This window comes from Dipodomys merriami, unplaced genomic scaffold (assembly GCF_024711535.1).
Source record: "Dipodomys merriami isolate MVZ:Mamm:240054 unplaced genomic scaffold, mDipMer1.0.p SCAF_415, whole genome shotgun sequence".
NCBI classification, from domain to species: domain Eukaryota; kingdom Metazoa; phylum Chordata; class Mammalia; order Rodentia; family Heteromyidae; genus Dipodomys; species Dipodomys merriami.
In genome coordinates this window covers 457501-476139 of record NW_027205771.1, presented here as the reverse complement: position 1 = coordinate 476139, position 18639 = coordinate 457501, and the positions used below count along the sequence as shown (strand labels likewise).

Genomic DNA, 18639 nt, shown 5'->3' with positions numbered 1-18639 from the left:
CTCTAACTTTTCTTCATACTCAACTACACATACGTACATAAATACAACACATATACACACATACTCAGGCCTCAACGTGAAGCCCCATAACCAACAACAAAAAAAAATGATGAATACACTACAAATAATGTTTTTTCAAACAAGGATAACAATAGGATAAACAAATATGTTTTTTTTTTTGGGTGGGGGTTTAGTTGTGGGGCCTGAACTCTGGGCCTGGGCGCTGTCCCTCAGCATTTCAGCTCAAGGCTAGTGCTCTACCACTTGAGCCACAGCGCCACTTCTGGCTTTTTTCTTTTTGCTTATGTGGTGCTAAGGAATAGAACCCAGGGCCTCATGCATGCAAGGCAAGTGCTCTACCACTGAGCCACCTTCCCAGCCCCCAAAATATGTTTAAACACTATTTTTACTGACATTATCAATGACAGTAAAGATAATTCATTTGTGGGCAGGAACATTGTACCTAGGCACCTTTAGTATAAAAAAAGAATATAAGTAGAACAGCAATTAATGTATTAGTTAATATTAACAAGGCTAATATTAACATTAACAATTAATATAACAAATCATTGATTCAAACATCAAAACCTTACACAAACTGTACTTACCAACCAAAGTTGCTGTGCAAAATATCCTACCGCTTTTTTCTAAAATATCATGGAATCTCAATTGACATGCTGCGATTGTTTCATAATCTGTGCTGTAAGCTTGGTGAACTTCAAGAGTGATGGTATTTTTCTGAATATATTGCAAAAATAAGTCGTTAACATGAACAAGATACTGAGAAGTGAAGTTATATTCTGGGTGAAGGCCTCTTACGACAGGGGTTGCCTGTAGTTCAAAATCATAAAAAGCATATGTACAGAAAGTGACAGGCTCTTTATCTCCAGAGGTCTGCAAAACTTCAGGAGAAAAGGTTACTTTGTTGATATGGATTTCAAATAGATTTTCGCCCCGTTCTAGGTGAATGGCTTCATCAAATTCATCGACAGAGTCATCTTGCATGATTTCTGGTTTGAATTTGTACTGCTTGGTACCATAGGCAATATCCTTTAATTGGGCTGCAAAAGAAGACACACAGTTCAGGGATCTTCTTGTATTGATATACAAGGTGCAGATTGGTCTCAGGAGTGGCAGCAATTCCCAGTGTCTATAAGGAATAGCTTTAGTTTCAGACTCTAAGACTGTTTTTATGTAACTTCATTAGAAAGAAATTCATGACTGGTTTTGACATAACTTATGAAGCAATAAGACTATTTCAAAATTCATACCACTGTAATTTGTCAGTTTACAACCAAAACAATAACAATTAAAGATAGTACAACTTCAGTGTGACGAAGCCTAAACTCAGTAAAAGGAAAAGAAGAGCAAGCTTCTGACTGAATAGCTGGGGTCATGGATCCCACCTGTTCCTTTCTGCTCTATCCATTATCTTCTCTTAGCAGTTTCTCTTTCCACTGACTCCCTCCCCATAGCTTAGTAAGGTTTACATGTTTCAACTTTGGTGGATGATAGATATGCTTATTATTTTGATTGTGGGGATGTTTTTATAGTTGTATATATAGGCCAAGCTCACCAAACCTGTACTTCAAATGTGCAACTTAAAGTACATTAATTACACTTTTTTTTTTTTTTTGTTGGTTGTGGGGCTTGAACTCTGAGCCTGGGTGCTTTCCCTGCACTCTTCAGCTCAAGGTGAGCACTCTACCGCTTGAGCCACAGCACCTCTTCCGGTTTTCTAGTGGTTTATTGGAGAGTCTCACGTCCCTCCCCCATGGTATAACCCGTTTTCACTGTATTTGATGTTGGTATAATTTGGGGAGTGGACGGGAAAAAACAAATTGTTTAAATAGGGATACAGGTTGACCCATTGCAACAATGAGATGTACAAGATGCTATGTCTAAAAACAAACTTCACAACTTAGGCAGGGGCGGGGAGGGGGAAATGGGGAGGGAATGTAGTTGTGGAGATGAAAGGGAAGGGATGGTAGGGGAAAAACAAAGGAGGAGGCAACAATGCTTGATAAGAAATGTACTCATTATCTTGCTCATGTGATTGTAACCCCTCTGCACAGTATTTTCACAATAAAAAACTTATTAAAAAATCTCATGGACTTTCCTGCCTGGGCTGCTTTGAACTGTAATCCTCAGATCTCAGCCTCCCGAGTAGCTAGAATTACAGGCGTGAGCCACTGGCGCCTGGCTAATTATATTTCTATAAAGTAGTTTTTAAAAAGATTTATTTCTTTCAAACCAAGTGCCAGTGGCCTATTCCTGTAATCATAGCTACTTGAGAGGTCAAGAATAGGAAGGATAGCCAGGTGCCAGCAGTTCACATTTGTAATTCTAGCTACTCAGGAGGCTGAAATCTCTGGATTGTAGTTTGAAGTAGGCCTTGGCAAGAAAGTCTGTGAGACTCTAATCTCCCATTAACTACTGGAAAAATGGAAGTGGTGTTGTGGCTCAAAGTGGTAGAATGCTAGCTTCGAACAAAAAAGCTCAGGGACATTGCCAAAGCCCTAAGTTCAAGCCCCAGGACCCACACACACACGCACGCACACACACACGCACACGCACACACACACGCACGCACGCACATGCACACACACGCATGCGCGCGCACACGTGCGCGCAGGAAGACTGCTTAGAGGCCAGCCCAAGAAAAGTTCAAGAGAACTCTTTTCAACCTATAGCTGGGTATAGTGATATGCACCTGTCATCCTAAGCTAAATGGAAGGAGCAATGTGGTGCCAGGCCAGCCCAGGCAGAAAAATGTATGAGATCTCCACCTAAATGGAGGGAAGCTAGATATGATGGTGTGCACCTGTAATCCCAGTAATAACAGGAAGCTTAAAATAACTAGACTATGTCCATATGGGCACATAATAGCAAGATGCTATCTTAGAACTAACCAGCTGGAGGTGTGGCTCAGCAGTAGAGTGCCTGCCCAGAAAGCTCAAGGCCTTTAATTTAAACCTCAGAATTATGAAGTAAAAATACATCTCTTTCTATGTACATTTTTAATCCTTGAAAATTAAATTTTTAGAAAAAATATTTTCAAAAGTGTTTCTAATCATGTAAGAGACATATTGCATTTTCCATGAACCTACTCCAGGAAAGGACATCAATAACCAATTAACAACTAGAACCATCAACCCTGAGGCATTGTATTGTGTGATTCCTACATTTGAGGCTGATTCTCATCCTGCCATGGCTTCCATGGCACTTCCATGTTCATGTTCCTCTCATTTTTATAGGGTTTTCTTTTTCTGTTAGCTTGCTTGGAGGGGGGGGGTTCCATTTTTAACTCCTCTTCTTAGTCCAAAGATATGCTAGAGTGATCTCATCGACTTTTATGATCTTTGTTACTATTAATATGACCAAAAAACACCCTTCTTCTTTTGGTGGTTCTAGGGTTTGAGCTCAAGGCTCCATGTGCTCTACTATTTCAGCTATATGGGGGGGTCTGATTGTCCTAGATTGCTATCCTTTTACCTATGCCTCCTGTGTAGCAGGGACTACAGGTGTACCACTACAGTCAGCTTATTTGTTGGGATGAGAATCTTGCTAACTTTTTATCTAGGCTGGTCTCAAACTGTAATCCTTCCAGTATGTACTCCTTAAGTAGCTGGGATTAAAGCTGTGAGTCACCATTTCTATTTTTAATACAGATTTCATTCCTAAATTCCAGACTCACATGTCTAATATTTAGTTTTTATTAGATATCAAAGGCACATGCAACTCAACATACCAAAACTAGAAAGTATCATATTGTCTTCTAGTTGTTTCTGCATTTTAAACCTGAGGTGATGGTGTTCACATTCACCCAGTTGTCCAAGCTAGAAAGCAGAGCCTAGATTCCATTTCCTTACTTCCTCATGTCTATAAGATTACTACTATTCCACACTATTTCCTAAAGCTTTTTCAGATTTATCCTTGTCTGTCTCGATACATCTTTTTCATACATTCGGACAATTACCTAGACTATCTCGGAACTCAAACCACTTCTCCAAAACGTAATACTGAGTGGATCACTCCCACATTAAAAATCAAATTCCTCAGTAATTCTCCAGGTTAACAAGCTTCAAACTTATGAAGGTACTGAACAAAGACTTTATGACTTTTCTTTCCAGTCGTATTTCCAGGTTCTTTTTCCTTTACTAATTCTCAGTTCAAGTAAGTTAGATCTACAGTATAGTTTCTCAAATGTATGAGACTGTTTTGTTTTGTGTTATTTTGATTTGAGACAGAATCTCACTATACATCCCAGGCTGGCCTCAAATTCACAATCCTTGGGCCTCCATTTCCTAATATTGAGATTACAGGTATGAGCCAACATGCCCAGAAGCTTAGGACATTTTCACCTACTTCACTTAACTGTCTAGATCCTACTCATTACTTTTAGTGGATATTCTGTCTTTTATTTCTACTGTGTTTAGTTTTCTTTCCAACCCTGAGGTAGAAATAAGCACTGAGTTATCAATGTTAGAATGTGTCCCTCAAATTTCATGTGCTGGAAACTAAATCCTAAATTTAACAGTGTTCAGACCTGAGATTTTAAGAAGGTATTAGGCCATGGAAGCTCTGTCCTCATGAATGTCCTTATCATAACAGCAGGTTTATTATAAAAGTGAGTTTTTTCCCTGTGTATGCTCTTTCACCCTTCCGTTTTTGCCATGGGTGACACAGCACAAAGGCACTTGCTAGATACAGGCCACTTAACTTTGACTTCACAACCTTCTGAACTGTAAGAGAAAAATTTTGGGGGCTAGGGGTGCAGCTCTGTGATACAGTCTATGTTTAGCAATCATAGCATGCATTAAACTTTAGGTTTAATCTCTAGCACCCAAAACAAAACAATCAGTTATTTATAAATTACAAGTCTCTGATATTTTATTACAGCAGCACAAATGAATGAAGATAATACCTTTGGCTTTTCTTAGCTTTACATTCTTTGTAGTAAAGTACAGCCATCTGTTGACTTGTCCACATCTTACTAGTTCATTGAGGGTGGTGCCTATTTTTTTAAATTTTTTTCCTGTTTTCTTACTGGCTAGCACTCTGCTTAGGATGTATTAGGAATGTGATCATGTTTATGGAATGAACCAATCAAATTCGGGGACAGAAAAATCATGCTGGTAAAGACTTGCTAAGACTTGAAAGAAATGAGAATTTTTCATGTTATGACCTTCCTTTTAACCAAGAAAATCCCATTAGGCAAATTTTTATTGAATATTACTTAGAATAAAAGGTACACACTGCTCTTTGGCCTCTGGAAATGCCTGTTCAGTCAGATAAAGATATTTATTTAGTATTACTTCATAGAGCAGAGATTCTCAAAGTGTGGCCTGGAAACTTCTAAAGTTTTCTAAAATGGTTTTATGGATCTAACTACCTTAATGATACTAGGTTATTTGCCTTTTTCATCTTTATTAGTTTATAAGTGTATAAAGTAGTTTCTTAGAGGCTCAGTGTGAGATCACAACAGATTAAACACTGAAGCACATGTATGTAATAATCTAGCTGTTTTCTATTAGCTCAGACCCTAAAACAATTTGTAACAATGTTACAAACTTAAAATGTTAAAAAAAATGAAAAATGTCATTGTTCTCATATGTGTATATATATATTTACAAATTGACACTTTTTAAAAATAACATAATTTGTGTTAACATGTGACAGGTTTATTTAAACATAGAAGTAGTTTAAAAAGTTTCTAATTCAATTTGCAGTATGATAAGTATCAGTAAATCAGTAAATCATGAGCATTAGGCCTTTGGGATCCTCAATCATTTTTGAGGGTAAAGTTACTGCTGGCACAGATAACTGAAGTATTGTAGGGCAGTGGACATGAAAGTATCTAGTATTTATTAGCAGAGAACTTACACTGTGTTTTCTGTGAAGGCAAAAACCTAGCAGCTGAGGAACATTTATTTGCATCCTCTGCAAACATACAATTCTGAGTACACAACAGGAAACTACAGGAGAGTTCTAGGTTATTGCTTTTCTAGGTACAGTTGCTCATCTGCATCGCAGAAGCTTCCAGTAAACTCTAAATAAACAAAATCATGGGCTCCAGAATTTCTAGGCTGAGGCCCTGGGAAGTTGTATTTTAAACTAGTTCTTCAGATGATTTTCTTATGTTGTCTTTCCTTTTCAGATAGGGTTATGTTATGTAAGGTGGCCTCAAACTCATTATGTAGAGCCAAGCTGGCTTAGAACTTGTGATCATCTTGCCTCAGTCTCCTGAGTACTGAAATTTTACAGGCATAGTCACTACACTCAGCTCCCTCAGATGACTGGCAAGAGTATTTCAGGTAGGAGGATGGTAGTTACAAGTAATGAGAGCCAGCCTCCTGACATGGAAGAGCACTTAGGTACATTCTGAAGCAGGGAAGGGTCAAGGTAGAAAGGAGGTTCAGGGAGAACAAACAGCAGGAAAAGAACAGTTGGCAAATTGAGCAAAAGACTCTAATGAAGAGCAAGCTGACCTATTGGCTGAAGTGTATAATTTGCTTACAGAAGTTACAGAAGTAAATTTGAGTCTGCAGTACTTTATGAGGTACTTTGAAATCTTGCCCACAACAATGATTTCAAAAAAGCAGTAAATCTAAAAAAGTCTATGTAAAATTCTTGAGCAGAAAAGAATCAGATAAAACAGTCTTTCCAGTGATTTAGTGTTATAGTTATAGTTATAAATAGGGAAAGATAAAGCAAAGAGAGATTGTGAGTGAAGATTAGGATAACATTTTCAACTTTTATAAAATCTTTAGTTACTATGATCCAAAATGGTGTACATGGTACCTTCTAATTTCTGGATACGTGCAGTTCTGATATCAAGAAGATGAACATACTGCTCCATTTTCAGTTCATAATCTTGCTGCAAGTTTTCCATCTTTAGGGTCACCGCCTCAACTTCCATCTAAAAACATCAGAGACAATCAGTTTCAATATTTAGTGTTAGTCTCATTTTCATTTTTCAGAGCTCCTATTTTTTTATGTGGAATGCCAGGAGTTGTATACAATGGTTTCCTGACCTCAAATAGTTTATGGCTCTGAAAACTATGTTTGGCAATGTTCACAAATCATAAGTGAAATAAACAAAACTGGATTTCTTTTTATGGAGATGAATTTCTGGTTTGTTAAATGCTAATGTGAGGTGGTTCTTGCACGACCTCAGGATAACGAATTCATCTAACCTTGTTACTGCTCATTCCCCCAAATAGTTGTAAACTATTTTAATTTCTCTTAAGATACTTATAAGCTAATTATTCCAACTACCTAGTTAAAGCCTAAATTCCAGGAACACAGAAATAAATAATAGTTGACAACTTTTAATAAGATTATCATAGGTAGTAAAATTCATAGTACTTCCTAGAAAAGTAATCAGCAGAACATCAGAAAACCTTTCCTCCCAATTTAGTGTATTCTATTACCTGATAATCTTTATTAATTTTGTGCTGCATAATTAGCATATTTCTTGTCTTTTCAAGTTCTTGAACTGTTTCTGCATGAGTTGCCTGTAGCTCTCTCATGGAGCGTTCTAGATCTTTATTTATTTTGCCATCTACTTTCTCTAGAAAGGAAAGGTCTCCATTGTTTTGTTCCTTCTGAGCCTAAAACAAAAAACATGTTTTATTACTAAAATGAGAAATTCTAAAATGTGATCCTTTGAATTAAAATACATATAGCAGGAAACTAATTAATTCAAAATATATACTCTGTTTTTCTGTAAGGAATAATGTAGTGCTAATATACATATTTGGATAGAAATCTGGAACAATTACAGAGATATTAAAAAAAAGTTTATTGCTTCATGATACCAAAAAGAAATCACAGACATTTGTTTGTATTTCCTCATTTGAATAAAATGTACAAAGGGATTTGAAAAGGAAGTAAGTATGTTTTCTTGTGCTGTAGATAACAGAATATCCCAGAGCTAGAAAAAGTCTTCTGGTTGTATTTATAATTCCATGTTTTACTTAAGATAACAGGGTTCAAACCAAGGTCTCTTAGGGAAGAAAAGTATAAAACTAAAAGCTTAGTTTTATACTGGGCCAGGTAAAAGTAAAATAATTGTTACAGCCAAAGTGCTTTAAGTAACAAGTTTTTGAGGTTTAAATGTAATTTTGATGTCATAATGAAATATGCATATGTTGTAGTGAAATGTCACCTGAACACTGCCTTAGGTCCTAGGAGAGGTGATATATGTAAAACATGTACTAAGTTTCAGAAGACTCACAAATAATTCAACCTCTAAATATAAAGGTTACAGATAAAAGTCATCATTATATTCAAATATATGTAGACATGTGATTCCTGGTCAAGTTCAAAAAGCTACCTTTATAAGCAGGAGAGCTTCACTCAGTTCATCAGCATTAATATCACTTTCCTAAAACAGATTAAATAAAAGATCCTAATGAGATATTTATGAAAGTACAGGAGGCTTTGCAGCTAATCAGAACATGCACAGAGAACAAAAGCTGCTTAATAGTTAATAAGTAATATGTTTGAATTGTCTTGTTTTGCAAATACTTTTGCTTAGAAGTATTTTCTCTATGCATAAAATATTGGGTATAATTTTGAAAAAGGAAAATAGTTCACCTGGTTAAAAAACTTCATGCGGTTTTTAAGTTCATCAAGTTGTTGCTTTTGTTCCAGATACCGTAACTGTAGGTCTCTATTCTCCTGAATGAGTTTCTCGTTTTGGTCTTAAAAATACAGTCAGTACAATTAGAAAGACAAGTGAGAATTAGTTCTAAGAGCAGATTATAGGTGAATTTAATTCCTGTTATAAATCAAGCTTAATCTAGTAATGTTCAGGTCACAAAGAAACTGAGCTAGTACCTCAACAAAGGCAGCAGGAGAGTGGAGAGCAAATGAACACTGTCATGTGTCTACCATATGATTCACTTGCTTATCGAAAACTTAAGACTTAAATTCATAGCATTAATATAAGGAAATTGTGGTCTCTGAGACTTCAAAGGACCATTTTGTTTAAAATGCTCAAGAATATGTTTCTAAATCTATGCTTTTCACTTAGTTATTAATGATCCTGAAAGGCATGCAAAAATATTTCTGTCTTTTAGTTTTATGATTGACTTCTTTGTATTTTCTTTTCCTAACTTAGCATAAAGCATAAAACAAGACAATAAATGATAAATTCAGAGCCCACAATTTAATCAGCAGTACTTTTAACAAATCTGTTCCAATAGGAGAAACAGATTCTCAACAAGGGCAAGGTAATATCAATAATTCATGTGTGTTCCTTATTCACTGAGTTCATGTTATTCATTAGCAGAATATGAGCTCAGAGCTATCTTTACAGAATGGATATGGTTACTTGTGTCTGGCCACTTATTCACCGTGGCCTCCAAGCACAAGTGTTAAGCAGAGCGACAGGAGATGGCAAATTTACTCTATGCATTAAACATGTTTGACTTTTTTTTTTTTAAAACATAAGTACTGGCTAACAAAACCATGCAACTGGAAATTGCAATTTAAGTATACTTTTCCCAAGTGTCCACTGTGGTGGTCAGTTATCACTCTTGGTTGACTAACTTTAAACCATGTCAGAGTCTTCACTCCTTTCTTTATATTCGCAAACAATTGTGTTCATTGCAGGGTCTCAATTTAAGTTTTTTAAGAAAAGGAAACAAAATGCACAAAAGTCAATACATTTGCCAAGAATTCTTTCCATGAATGCATTTGCATTCTGACTGCATTTTATACAAAAATGTGTTTCTGACTTTTGTAAAGCTTTATGTTCCCAAGCTATAAATACAACATATAAGTAATAATGTTAAACCATACAGTTAAGAAGAAACAAACTAAATTTGGACGTCTTTAATGTCACATATTTCCTAGCAATCTTAAAAGTAACAAATTACAACTCTAAAGTAAACAAAAATAGAGACATTTTATATAAAAAACGAAATTCCTATCCCCCCCTTTTTTTTTAAACTGGACACCCTTGAACAAGCTAGTTAGGCAAGTGTTCTACCACTTGAGCTATACTCTCACACCTTGTAGTTTTCTTTTTTGGGGGAGGGGACAAATTCTTCTACTGCAGCCCAGGCTGCCTTCAAACTTGTCAATTCTCCTGCTTCTGTTTCTCCTGGGTGCCTGAGATGACAATTGTGGACCACCATGTACAGCTTAAATATGAAAACAAGTTTGTCGTAATGATAGAAGATTCAAAGGCTATCCTATGGCATAATAACATATCTAGTGAAGTAAAGAATTTCCAGCAGGACTCTGGCAGTTCATGTTGATGATCCTAGGAGGCTGAGAGCAGGAGGACTGTAGTTAGTTAGGGCACAAAATCTTGCTAAACTCCATTTCCAAAATAACCAGCAAAGGAGGAGGCCTGGAGGCAAGGCTCATATGGTAAAGGGTCAGCTATTAAGTGTAAAGCCCTGAGTACAAACTGTAGTTCTGACCCAAACCAAAACAAACCCAAATGTGAAAAATACCTGGAAATTTTGATGGTAAATGTCAAAACTTATCTTAAAAATTAGCATTAAAACAAATGTAAATTCCTATGAAGAAAAACATTTTAATCAATGAGAATAAGACATGGAATTATTTATGTTGATTAAGTTAAAATAACTAGATAGAAGATTAGGCAGTAACAAAAAAAAATTAGACACCAGAAGCATGTAAAAGTAACTACTGAGGACGACAGAGTTTTTTTCTATTTCTAACACTTTTCAGGGCTCCAGAAGAGGGCTAAAGCAAGAGGTCAGTCTGTTCCATCTTCGTGCAGGCACAGAATGTACTCTGATTTCTTCCATGCTCCAGTTTTCCTATACTTTCAGTTTTTCAGAGCATTTCCTAAGAATGATATGCTAAGAAAACAGGAATAGAGTTAACTAAAATGTTTCCATCTTCTGCCCATTTTTGTTTCAACAACTATGTCCTTCTTTGTGCATTTTTAAAAATACAGGACCTGATTAGTGGGAGAGTATGTTAGTAGAAGACATCAGTATCACAGAACAGCAGTGAACTCTCTACTGAATTATGTATAGTTACACATTCTACTTTTCCTTTCTCAAACTGTTCATTGAAGATATATAACTCTTGGGTTTTAAAAAAGAGGAAATAGACTTGCTGAATTATAATATGAAAAATCAAAGCATTCTGTACTAGATGAAAAATACCCTCCTTACCTATGATTTGACAAAAAGCAGGTTAAGCTAAACAGCATTTTATTAAAATGAGATAACATTTTGCTCTTTCAAACTTCTGTTCTTCCAGCACACCATTAATAAGCAGAGTGCAGCGAACAATTCTACTAAACAATTTTCAGAGCCCTTTTGTGCTAATATCTTCAGCTGTGATCAATATAACCATGTGCATTATGCTGAATTATGCATTTCAGCTAAAGATAGAATAGGACTTTCAAAAGCAAGCCCTTAAACACATGCAGTTAATTTAAGCATTAACCAAATGTGGACTGCATTTACATATTCTCCCCAACATATTCACACAATCTGAAACTAATTTGTACCTTGAATAAAGAGGTGAGTATTCTCTAAAAATAATTTGCCAGTTAGATGAATGACTACAAAAAGCTAGGGAAACATCTCTGGGCAAAGAACACTTGACACATGAAAAGAGAAAAGTGTGAGAAGACTTCAAAGTAGAATTAAACAACTGAAAACTGTAAAAGGGAACTTAATCAATATTGAAAGATTTCTCTAAATAGAGAACTTCAATATTTAATTTATTGTTTCCTGGAAAAATGGCTAAGTGCTGTGTTATTTTTTAATGACTTATTGTAATGTCTTTGCAAAGAAATAAAAACTAAATCCTTAGACTGTAAATTTGACTATTCAAAGATAAATAACTGGAAAGTAACTGTTCTAGTTGTTCTTTTGAAAAGAATTGGATAATATAAAGATTTGTACAGAAAGATGCTGCTTATGACATTTAAACAATGAAGTTACTTAAATATTCACCAATGGAAGATTGTTAAATCATCTATGAGACATAGATGATTTACTTTTACAATTCCAGCTACATTGGAGGTATAGATGATTATGGTTGGAGGTCAGTCCTGAGCAAAAATGTAAGACCCTATTTGAAAAATAACTAATGCAAAAAAAGGGGGGGAGAGTGGGGACTGGATGTGTGTGAATCAAGTGGTAAAATTCTGCCTAATAAATGCAAGGCCTTGAGTTTAAACTTCATAATCCCCCCCCCCAAAAAAACCTAATGAAATGATTTTACAACATAGTAAGTAAAATATTAGCAGAGATTATCTTGAGGCTTGTGAGATTAAGTGACTTTTAAAAGAAATTTTTGTTAGATTTCCCTCCTACCCTGCAGTGTACATGAACCATTTCATCATTTAGAAACACTTCTAAAAGATGAGCCTAGACTAGATTAAAAAAAAATGAGGATGGACTAGGCAAATTTAAATAGCTTAGCAATTATAAGAAGTCATAGAATTTAATGAAAACAACAGATTGGAGAAAACACTTAAGAATTTCTTTCCACTGGGCGCTGGTGGCACGTGCCTGTAATCCTAGCTACTCAGTAGGCTTGAGATCTGAGGATAGCAGTTCAAAGCTAGCCTGGACAGAAAAGTCCCCATGAGACTGTTAACTCCAATTAACCAACAGAAGACCAGAAGTGGCGCTGTGGCTCAAGTGGTAGAGCACTCACCTTGAGCTGAAGAGCTCAGGGATAGTGTAATCAACAAAAAACAAAACAATTTCTTTCCACAGACCAATCAGATGTGTAGGAATCAATAGCTTTGGAATTCTTGCTGGGAAAATACAGAAAGAGTAGAGGTAACGAGGTTTACTTCATTTCCTTCTAAGGATGAACAATCTATTTGTTTTTGGAAATAAGAGAGGGAATGCAGAATACTATTCAGCAACTAAGAATTTACTGAGCAACTACAGAGACAAAGTACTCTGCTAGGTATGCAATATTCCACATTCAAATCAGGAATATCAAAAGTTTTAAATATCATTCAGTGAGAAACCATCACCATTTAGTTCACTTACTATCCTCTAGAAAAAAATATTCAGTCATCAAATTTAATCACTTGGTGAATACATATTGACTACTGTATTTTATTACAGTAAAGGAATCTGACCACAATTTTATGGATTTGTTGATTGTATTTTTGAGGTAGGGCCTTTCTATATTGCCCAGGCTGGCCTTGAATTTATGATTTTACTAACTCAGCCTCCAAAAGTGCTGGGATTACAGGCCTCTCAAGTGTTTGAATAACAGTTTGATTGTATGAAACCTTTGGACAGCCTCATGCAACTCAATTGCAAATACTCAAAAGAAGCAATGTTATGGTTATATTACTTGGTTTAAAACTAGCTGATGGGAAAACTGAAACAACTCTTGAATGAAAACGTATTTTCTCCCTCTGTGCATTGTTTGAAGTGTACATGTATGTGTTATAATACTCTGGCTTGATGATTATTTTAGAAGGGACATGTATGCAAAGCTACTTGATACTTACATTGTCACAAAACAGAATTAGATGATTTTACTATTGGAGATCTTTTCTCCTCACCTATGAGAAACAACAAGCAACTACTTTGGCCACTTTGTCATCCGACACTGCCACTCTGTTATCTGTTACTGCTTTGCTTTATCCCTCACTGTGTTGCCACCACCTGACATATTACATCCTTACTTAATTATTGTCAGTTTTTCCTTATTTGTTTCAGTCACTTCTGTGTCTCCAGTATTTAGAATAGTGCCCAGCACATACTGGTGCTCAATAAATATTTGTTGACTGCTGAAAAAAAAAAGGCTCAGAATGGAGCAAAATTAAATTCAACAATATGAATAAAAGTAACTTGGAGAATAAGTGATTCATTTGGGAAAGATGCTACTCTGAGAACAGGAAATTTTGAGCTACCAAGAAACTCATGCAAGCAGACAGCACAGACAGCTGGGAATACAGGCTGTGTCTCAGGATTCGGAAAGGCAGCAAGCAAACAGTAGGCAGCACAAGTACTGATTGACTCAACAAGCCTGAAATGAGTACCTCTTTCAGTCTTTAATCTGTCAAGGACTTCGGTTTTGTCGGTTAAGTCAGATTTTAGGGCAGTCTCAAGCTGAGCAATCTGTACTTTCAGCTGCTGTTCCTTTAACTTCCATTGCTCTTCCTGGGCAGCACTGAAGGCACTGAAAAAACACACGTGACAAGCAAGGAAAGCCTGGAAATCAGCTTCGACCGAGAATAATAATGAGCAAAGCTTTTAGTGGCACAGAGACCACTGTCATCATGTCTTAGGAATTAAGTAAACATATGCTGGTGTGCTGCTGTTGAAACCAAGGCGCCTTTCTCAGGCTGCGGTTAGGGAACATGAAAGAGTCTGAGGGATGAGCAAAGGAACTGGCCTTAATTTAGAACTCTACAGTCAGAAAACTTGGCAGCCTGCAGCTTTTGTGGGACTAGTAAAGGAATTCAGATACTGTACATACTCCAGAGGAATCCACAATTCAAAACCTCAGCAACTAACACCGGGTAGAACCATTCTCTCCCATTTACAAGCCCTCTTACTCCTGAGAAAATGGTCTTTCCTTTCTTCCTGATCTTGAATTTGGTGAAATTTTTAGTTTGTGCTAACTTATTCACAAAAATACTGGCTACGAAATGAAAGCATAGTGAACCATATGGCAGTAATTCTGATATGAATTAAATAATGATAACGTGGCTCTATCTGGAAAAAAAACAACCAAAAGCAATAGGCAAAGAACAATTTTACTTTAAACAAACACATGACTGGCATGAAACTAGTGCCCTATGTTTGATAAATAGTATGAAGGCTGAATTACTAATTCTCAATAAAAGTATAGCAGTTTTAATTATGATTAAAATATCAGAAGGAAGAAAGAGATTAAAAAAATAACGGAACGTTAGGCAGAAGGTATAAAATACCCATTCATTTACTCAACAGTTCCTAGGTGCTGATCTACATAACGGTGCTACCCCAGGTAGCAGCATTGCCACTCAGGGAGACTTAGAAACGAAGGACCCAGGGCTTAAAAAGTCATGTTTTTACGAAGCTCCCCAGGTGATAGCCAGGTTTTGGAAACACTGATCTTGATGTATTTCAGCAGAAAACCATTATCTGTGAAGCTCGATATGACTGAATAATCGTCAGCAGCTTTGACCCTTCTACTTATTTTAAACACAGTAAATGAGATGAAAATCTACCAAATCTGGTTTTCTACTGATGAAGTAAATGGAAAAGAGACATATTATTGAAAATTGCCTTTAATGTTGCTCCCAGCTACTCTTGAGGTTTTATTCCAAAAGAGATATCTGGAATAGCTTTAAAAAGAGCAATGCTGTGTATTCATTTCACATTTTGAAAATTTTTATTGCATTTACAATAATATGACATAGAAAATAAATGGAATTCTAGAAGCTCCTCTAAATATAACATCTATTTCTTCTATAAATGGTCTCATTTCAAATATGGAATTTCAAAAAATACTTGGATTTGATATATCAATATTTTAAGTTAATTTTATCAAATGTACAATTATCTTAAATGAACTCCAAATTAGAAAAAATATACTTTTAATACTAAATAAACCATTCCTTTACAAGCTTATTTAAAAACAACAAATATATTTTGTGTCTGGCCAAATTATATTCACCTAATGTATATATACATGCATGAATATCAGTATATGTATGTGTATACATACATGTATCTGTATGTATATGTCTTGTATTATTAAAAACATGCACTACCTCCAAAAAATTAACATAATGAAACAGGCACAACTATACATTATATCAGATGCCAAAAATGAGAAACAGTAGTGTTCCAATAGTATTAGTACCAGAAAAAAGATCACCAACAGCTAATCTGGCAGAAACATCAGAAGCTGTATGTGTTTAAATTAAGAACAATTTAGCAGCCTGGTTTTTCCAAACCCACAAAATACTAGTGTAAATCAGCATAAGTCAATCTGAATTTAGTCCACTGCTATCTTCCCTCTAAATTTAGGATTACATTCCACTGGAGTTTCATGAGGAATTCCTTTTGAATTTACTGTATTCCTCTATGCTTGGAGCCATCTGTGTAACTATAAATGGTGAGCCACATCTGGCTCCATTTTCTTTGTAAGGGCTGTACACATGATTAAATCTGCATATGAGAACAGTCTTGAAGAACTCTGTATTCATGAAAATGTTGTCAGATATTGCCAACAGTGACGACTAAGGGAGAATGATAGTCTTTGTACCTATTTTGCTGTCATATGATGTTACAAGAGTGAGAAAATGGCAGTGTGTCCTGGAAGGCCTGTGCTGTTGGTGTCTGTGGTCACTGCCATGCCAACTGGCATCTCTGGGCCTCAGCGTACTTTACACACACACACACACACACACACACACACACACACACACACACACACACACACACACACGGGCCTCAGCGTACTTTACACACACACACACACACACACACACACACACACACACACACACACACACACACACACACACACACACACACACACACACACACACACACACACACACACACACCCTTGATCAAAGACATGATAAGCTCAAAACATAATCTTGAAGATTCTTCTCCACTCTCAAGTCTTCTTTTTCCTAATGGAAAAATGTTCAAAGACATTGAAGCAAATTCTAAATCATCCATAAAGAAATCCATAGGTACTTTAGTCAGGAAGACTGCAGGAGAAAGGTGGTCTCTTTACAGAAAAAAAAAAGCACAAAAATCCACAGGTGGTCAGCAGTGCTCTTAAATTTCAAATATAAACTTGGTCTACTTAATTCTTAAAAGGGTTATTATAATCTTCAAAAACTAGATAAACATTGAAAAAAGTTATTTGTATATAGATCAAATTTATTAGTTACATATCTCCCAAGTTATAGTAACTTAAAAAAATGAAACACAGTTTTATCATATTATGGTATGAAGTCTCTTTCTGACCAAATAAGAGTAAATTGCAAAAAATTTATTCTGAACTTTCAAATTCAACATTTCTTAAACTTCTTATTTCTTGGCAGTTTATCAAAAATGCTTTAGTGTATTAGAAAAGGCTCATACCAAATATTAACATGAGGATTTTATCTTATCACACGATTCTCTAGTATATCATATGTCAAGTAATAAACACATTTAAAATTTCATTTGAGGAAGGAGGATGAGAATGCAATCTGCAAATCATATTTTTCCTCCTGAAAACTAGCCAATTTTGAATAACAAACAAATGCTCTTCTTAAAACATGCCACCAGAATGACTCCCAAGCAAGGAGTACATGTACTTTTTGACAAACATTAGCTGTTAGCAGTACTGAGTAATAGTGAAATGAAACAAAAGGGCTGTGAAATAATCTTAGAGATATGGTGCCTTTGTAGTTACTCCCACCATGCTTCTGAAAATATATATTTGTAAAAAATCAAATTAGTGAATTTGATAGTTCTGCTTAGTATTACATGTACTGTTGGGTTTTGTGCTTACATGCCATTCATTTTTTTTAACATTAACTGTTTTGACACTCATTACACACATTTACTTCCATTCACCTCATATAAATTCAAGTATAAACAACATACTGAAGTCTGTTTTTAGTGTGACAGAAAAAAATGTAGCTCAGGCATAAAACATTAAGCAAAAGCCTTCAAAGCTAGATTTACACTCTTAGATCATCTTCTAATATGGAAAGATAAAGTTTTATGGTGATTAAGTAAATATGAGAAAAATATGTCTTGTCAAAATTCCATTTATGTATTAGTCCCAGCTATGTCTGGTGCTTTTTATTTCAAGAAAGTCTGTTTAGTAAATTCTCAAATTGGGGAGAAGCAGAAAATTTAGAAGGGACAAAGACACTTATTTTGAAATTACAAGATGGTTAAGATAAATAGAAATCTATTTCTGAATGTATGGCAGTTCCCTTATTTCATGTATGTTTTCCTTTCACATGAACAATTTTCCAGCACAATTAAAAGACATAGCGAGGCACTGGGGAAAAAAATTCAAGCTTTAGAGTAAATAGGATTGGGTTTTACATTTTCTACTGGACTCTTAGCAGTGTTGTGTGACTCTATTCAAGTCTCCATTTTTTCTGCAGTCTCAATCCTTCATTTATAAAACACTAGAAAGTTATCTCTTCTGCCATCTAACAGGGTGCTATGTAATCTGTATGTAAACACATAATGACTAAATAATTGTTAGATACAAATACACATCTATATATTATTCTATTGAGATGGAAATATAAAACCCAAAGGAAAATGTTTAAGTAAAATTAATTTCGCTTAACATCATCTTATATGGTCATATGTACATCGGCTTTGACCTTCTCTGCTTGTTCTAGACATGTACTAGTCATTGTAAACAAGGGAAACCATGGACCATGTTTCTTTGGGCTTGCTTATTTCACTTAATATAATTTTTTCCATGTCTTTCCATTTCCTAACAAATGGGACAATGTCATTCTTTCTGATGGAGGCATACAATTCCATTATGTATATATACCACATTTTCTTGATCCATTCATCTACTGAGGTGGGGGGAGGGAGGAATTGGAGAGGTGGGGAAGGAAGGGATGGTAGGGGAAAACAAAGGAGGAGGTAACAATGCTTGATAGGAAATGTACTCATT

The 18639-nt window shown here is 35.6% G+C and overlaps 1 protein-coding gene across 3 annotated transcripts in view; it reads right to left on the bottom strand.

Moving 5' to 3' along the window:
• LOC138807199 (protein fantom) overlaps positions 1 to 18639 on the bottom strand; it is a 96198-nt gene that overhangs the window by 50911 nt on the left and 26648 nt on the right. For all 3 annotated transcript variants that reach the window (XM_069992769.1, XM_069992772.1, XM_069992771.1), the window contains exons 10-15: positions 14027 to 14166; positions 8605 to 8711; positions 8342 to 8392; positions 7437 to 7616; positions 6805 to 6922; positions 609 to 1061 (exon numbers count right to left, since the gene is read on the bottom strand). In XM_069992769.1, the coding sequence (XP_069848870.1) occupies positions 609 to 1061; positions 6805 to 6922; positions 7437 to 7616; positions 8342 to 8392; positions 8605 to 8711; positions 14027 to 14166 (1049 nt within the window). The remainder of the gene's footprint in view (positions 1 to 608; positions 1062 to 6804; positions 6923 to 7436; positions 7617 to 8341; positions 8393 to 8604; positions 8712 to 14026; positions 14167 to 18639) is intronic.